Consider the following 6,000-nt stretch of genomic DNA (forward strand, 5'->3'; position numbering starts at 1 on the left):
TACACAGTTCCATCTGCCTGAATAACATAACTGTTGGGCTGGTTGACTTCCTTTACAACAGTAGCAAGCTTGTCATATCCTCAAGTGGTCTGTACTCAAACAGCTTGTCCTGGGACCAACTGATGGAGAATGTGTGCTGTACAGTCATAATTCTTTTTATTAGACATGCACTTAGAAGCCAGCGCTGCCTGCACTTGTGTCTGTAATTGAGGCTGTAATTGTTGTTTAGTGATTGGGATGTGGGTTCTGGTGCGATGTGATAATAACCACTGTGCAGTGGATGGTATTCCTCCATGTGGTATGTTACGTAGGTTTAAGAGCACCAAACTGACATCAGTCTGTTCTCATGTGCATTTCCCTAATAGATAATTGGTGGAGTGAACAGCTCTTTCCGCGAGCCCATTGGATTGTGGATATAGTGGACTGCTGGTGATATGTGTAAAATGCCAAGTACTAGCAAACATCTTGAACTCACTGCTCATGAACTGTATGGCATTGTCTGGGATGAGTTTTTGAGGTATTCCAAGTGTGGCGAAGTGTCCTTTGAGCTTGGTAATGACGGTGGTGCTGGTAAAAGTGGGTAAATGATTGATCTCAAACCATCCTAAGTAAGTGTCTATGAAAACCAGGTACTCCTTACCCCTCCATACAAAAACATCAGCAGCAGTGACAGACCACAGAATATCTGGGATGCATTGTGGTTGCATAGGCTCTTTAGGTTTGTACGTGAAGGACCATGCATGGGCCACAAACAGAGACCTCCCTCTCAAAATCATGAAACATGGTGGACCAATAGAGCAGTACCCTGGCCCTGTGCTTGGTGGCCGCCAGACCAGGGTGTCCTTGGTGTAGTTGCATGGTATAGTACTTTTGCAATGTGTAAGGTATAACAAATCTCTGACCTCGCAAATTGATCCCGTCTGACAGAGATAACTCATCTCACATCGCAAAGAATTGGTGTAAGTCTTGGGGAAGCTTCCTGAAGGACTGAGGCCAGCTTTGCAGGACAACCTGAGAGAGACATCGACATAAATCATCTACCAAAGATTCTCTTCACAGCTCCTCCATACGAGCAGAGGACAGCAATTTCATGAGCATCACATCATAGTCATCATTGTGTAGAGGAGCAGAATGGGGGAGAAACACTGTAAAGAGGGCATCAGCCATGAACATTTCTTTGCCATGCTTGTAGATGATATCTAGGTGGTACCTCTGTAATTTGAGCATCATCCAATGAATACGGGCAAATGCATTGTGCAGGGGCTTTCTCATGATGGTGATGAGTGGTTGGTGGTCAGTTTCGAAGGTAACTGGCCGTCCATAAATGAAATCATGAAATTTGTGGCAAGCAACCACCAATGCCAGCAGCTATTTTTCTATCTGCACGTAACGTGATTCTGTTTCCATTAGTGCCCTGGAAAGAAAAGCAATGGGTCTATTCCTCTGAAGGCAAACTTCACCCAGCCCATGCTGTGATGTGTCAGGTGAGATCACTACTGGTAGGTGTACATTGAAGTATTGCAGAACAGGAGGGCTGGTGAGTATGTACTTAAGTCTTGACACCCTGGTATGATGTGGTTTCAACCAACACCACTCTGTATCTTGGTGCAAAAGATGCCACAGGGGTGAAGTGATCTCACTATTGGGGATGAATTTTGACAGGTAATAATTCATCCCTAAGAAACTTTGAAGACTAAGTTTGTCCACAGGCAGGGGCATGTGCTGGATGGTCACCGTTTTGTCAGGGTCAGGTTTAACACCTTGGTCTGTGAGGAGGTGACCCACGTATGGAACTTCAGGAACTCTGAATCTGCACTTGTAGAGGTTGAGCTTTAAGTTGTTAGCCCATAGTCTTGGCAGAGACTCTCATCATGCTCTTGCATATTATGGCTCCAAACAAGTATGTCATCAACTATAATCTCACAGGGGTACCCAGCAAACAGTTGTTTCATACACCATTGAAATACCTCACTGCCTGTAGTCAGGCCATATGGCATGCGCAAGAAGGCATATCTCCCAGCTGGTGTCATAAAAGCAGTGAGGAGTGATGATTCTTTGTCTAATGGGATTTGCCAAAGCCCACATTTTGCATATAAAGACCTTGGCTTCTGGTCTGTCAGCAATGACTTGTTCTACTGTTCTCAAAGGGTGATGGGGTCTTAGCAGCACTTTATTAAGGTGTATGGTGTCTATGCAAATCCTGACAGTCCTGACAGTCACATCTTTTTTTGCAGCAGCTACTATTGCAGATACTCATTGGGTCACTTCTTCAATAGGGGTTATGACATGTGCTGAAACTCAGCTAGGTCTTTATCCTTCATAGCGATTGGAACGCTTCAGGGTGTGCACACTGTCCAAGCGCATGTGGTAGATGACAGGTAGTTTGCCGATGGTGTCACAAGTGAATACATTCTTAAGTCACTAAAATCTGGGGTGTCTTGTTATATTATGTGTACTTCAGGCCCCAAATGTATCAACCCATGGCCCATGCTGTTAGGCAGTCCAAACAATTGTCAGTGCACATGTGTATTCAATGTGGTGGTGCCCATGGTCTTAATAATTTGAACCCCATATGCCACTAAATTTAGAGTCTGTGTGGTCTATTGTTGCTTGTGGGCTGGTTTTATCCACCAGAGTCCTGGACATTACGTTGCATTTGGCACTGGTGTCGATTTTAATCTTCAGTGTATTGCCACTCTTTTTATAACATAGGTTATTGAAAATATCTCCTTGGTATGATCAACACTTTCACAATATATGGTCTCAGCGGTGTGTACTATTGACTCCATGTCCACATGATTGACTTTATGCATCTGTATTTCTCCCTGTGTCTCATGTAGCTCATGGTGTGTCACGGTATGTCTGGATCTGCAACACTTTGCAAAGTGGTTAAGCTTTTTGCAGTGGTTGCAGCGTTTGTTAAAAGTAGGACACCACCCCCATACGTTCATGGGCTGTCAGTCACTCTGCTATGGATTCCACTCTGCGACAGCAATCACAGTGCGATGACCGCACAAAGGCAGAGCAGTGCATAGGCATGCGTAGTACACAACAATCAGTCAATTGCGATCCATCATGAATCAGGCCCATTGTCTGCTGATGCGAAAGCAAAGCTAAAGAGCACCAATGACAGCCAGGGAGATAAAAGACAGTATTTAGGAAAATGTGCAGATAGTAATATATGAACCAATAATATAATATGGATTTGGTCAATACTTTGAAGCTATAGGACTATGAAAAAGGACATTTACTGTACATTTAAATATTGTCTAAATTATAGTAGTGTGGAACCTTTAAGCCTGAGTTCTGGCATTATCCATCCTGTACTGTACTGTATGTACTTAAGGTGGGTGATTTGGCCTCTAAGCTCTATCTTCTTAGGAGCACATGAACCAGTTCTGCCATTGTTTCTGTACCTTATCATCATGGCTTCACACAAGTTGTGGAGTTGGAGACACTGCCATTGTGCTCTGTAACGTGATTTATACTTTACTATTATTTTATCTATAAGCGATAAAGTGGATGGAGAATATTGACAGTTAGGAGCTATCTCTATCCAAGGCTTAGTACATAGACCCCATAATGCTTCCACTTGGGTTGTAGCACTTCAGTTTCCCGCATGTCGTGATAATTAGACTTATGATTCCTTGATCAGTAAGGTAAAGTCATTCCTCTTATACAATATGTTACAATTTAAAAATAGATAAGATCAATTCTTTACTTAAATGGACTTTTCACAAAACACTGAATGATTGTCTCCATCAGATCTTCAATGTCTTAATTTATACAAGCATTTGGACACATGTTGGGCAAGCTCAAAAAAACGATTCCTTAGCTTGGCTGTTATATAGATCAGGTAAATAGAATGCAGTGTCGGAAAAATATTCAAAACAAAATTAAATCCTACATTATCAAGTGATCCCTTATAGAAAAATATAGTAACATGGGTGATGAAATAAAAGGCGTAGTTAAGAAATGAGAGAGCTGAAAACTTTATGGTCTTGTAATAGGCGTCCAGTTGTCCTGTTACAGTCCGATCACATCTCATCATGTTCATGTGATGACACAGATAGGAAATAAGAAGGACTGATGATATGAGGAACATGAGGAACGGCAAAATGTTCCAGAATAAAAACATATAAACTTCTATATCATCCTTTACCCAGTTATTTGTTTTGTTTGAGGAATTCTCAGAGATTCCAATTGTAGTGATCAAATAATATGATGAACTGTAACAAATGGACACTAGCACAGAAGCAATAATCAGATGGATGACCCTCTGTAATATAATAGTCTTCAGACGTAGGAAGAAGACACTGTGGAAGTTGCAGATCTTCAAAGAGAAGACAACGGCCAGGAGGTTTGACAACCAGATGCTGGCATAGAAGAACATTGCAAGAAAACTGTTGACAACTATCTTATATACAATACAAAGTTCTATAAAGAAATTCCGAAGAAAGATGTCCAGCAGACAGACGGATTGATACAACATCCTTGTGATCCCGAGGGTGGTGAGAACTCGGTCAGTAATGGCCACTGGTCTTCGTTTTATCCAGTCAGTGACATTCACAGCAACGATAAATCCATCTGTCATCATTCCTGCTGTAATTGTAATTCCCGCTGCAACATGAATACACAACTGTTGTATATTGTAGTCTTCCCCCACAGAGCTATTCATGTCTTTAGTGATAGAAGTCATTCAGCGAAATGAGAGGTGACAAGAGTTACTGCTGAGTTACAGGATGGTCTCTGTATATCACTGTATAATGCAAAGGATAATGCAAAACACTGCAGCTGTTCATGTTTATACAAATAAGGAAGATGTGTGTATATTTTACTAAATGCCCCTCTTAGGATGTTAGTATAAGGTAACAGAAAATTTGAATATGTCACATTAAACAATTACATTTTATTACCACCCTAGTTGAGCTGCTTTTAAAATTAAAAGATAGTATGGTCTATATAAACTGATTATTGTATAACAAACAATAATATCCATTGCAGTGATGGCAATGAATATCATGATGACAAGTCATCGGTGTTGAGATTCATTCACTAAATTGTAGGACTTTAGCTCTTTTAAAATAAAAAGATAAATTCTCAACCAAAGATTTCTATCACTTGACTAATTGCAGATTACAAAAACAGACAAATCTCAGGTGCACAACTCCAAATTATTGATAATATATAAATGCAATACAATTTTGCAATCAATAGAGGTTTTTAGCATAATTTTGGCCAAGGTTATGGGCCTACCCACCATATCCAGGTAACCTGTTTAGGGTAGGTCTGTAACATACTAGGGTTCAAATCCAGAGTGCAGGACACCCCCAAACTAGCCCAGCTAAGCTGCCCCAGGGCACCGCCATAGTAAGAAAAGTGCAGTGTAAAAGAGATAGCTAGGAGCAGCCACAGCTGCATATAGAGAATGAAAATAAAAAAGTGAAGTACATGTATAATAAACAAACAGTGAAGGGTTAAAATGTGTTCTAAAAAAAAAAAGTGTTATATTGCGGTTCCCTGAAACATATCAACCAAAGCAATCCAGGGGGACCCACGCCCCAAAAATGAACCAAAGTTGCACTACAGTATATAACTTGTAGGACTTACCTAGAATTATGCCTAATACTAGTGTGCATATACACATATTTCTTTTAAAACACATTTTAACCCTTAACTGTTTGTTTACTATATACTTCACTTTTTTATTTTCATTCTCTATATGCAGCTGTGGCTGCTCTTAACTATCTCTTTTACACTGCACTTTTCTTACTATGGCGGTGCCCTGGGGCAGCTTAGCTGGGCTAGTTTGGGGGTGTCCTGCGCTCTAGATTTGAATCCTAGTATGTTAGGGACCTACCCTAAAGAGGTTACCTGGATGTGGTGGGTAGGCCCATAACCTTGGCCAAGATTATGCTAAAAACCTCTAATTGATTGCAAAATTGTATTGCATTTATATATTATGAATAATTTGGAGTTGTGCACCTGAGATTTGTCTGT

The 6,000-nt window shown here is 40.8% G+C and overlaps 1 protein-coding gene across 1 annotated transcript; it reads right to left on the minus strand.

Annotated features, from left to right (window-relative positions):
• Window positions 1-1,053: 1,053 nt before the first annotated feature.
• On the minus strand, window positions 1,054-4,699 carry LOC148534843 (taste receptor type 2 member 50-like). The gene is made up of 2 exons (XM_088465702.1): window positions 3,908-4,699; window positions 1,054-1,212 (listed from the first exon to the last, which is right to left on the minus strand). Exons 1-2 carry the CDS (start codon window positions 4,697-4,699, stop codon window positions 1,054-1,056), a joined length of 951 nt encoding a protein of 316 aa, XP_088321828.1.
• Between the last annotated feature and the right edge of the window lie 1,301 nt (window positions 4,700-6,000).

The sequence above is a fragment of the Taudactylus pleione genome, unplaced genomic scaffold, assembly GCF_031769625.1.
Source record: "Taudactylus pleione unplaced genomic scaffold, aTauple2 ptg000063l, whole genome shotgun sequence".
Lineage (NCBI taxonomy): Eukaryota > Metazoa > Chordata > Amphibia > Anura > Myobatrachidae > Taudactylus > Taudactylus pleione.

What these genes read in the sequence shown, in the direction of transcription:
- LOC148534843 (XM_088465702.1), bottom strand. Translation starts at nt 4,699, where the DNA reads ATGACTTCTATCACTAAAGACATGAATAGCTCTGTGGGGGAAGACTAC. An exon ending in ATAAGGGATCACTTGATAAT is followed by an intron (nt 1,213 to 3,907) that starts GTAGGATTTAAT and finishes CTCAAATTACAG; the next exon opens with AGGTACCACCTAGATATCAT.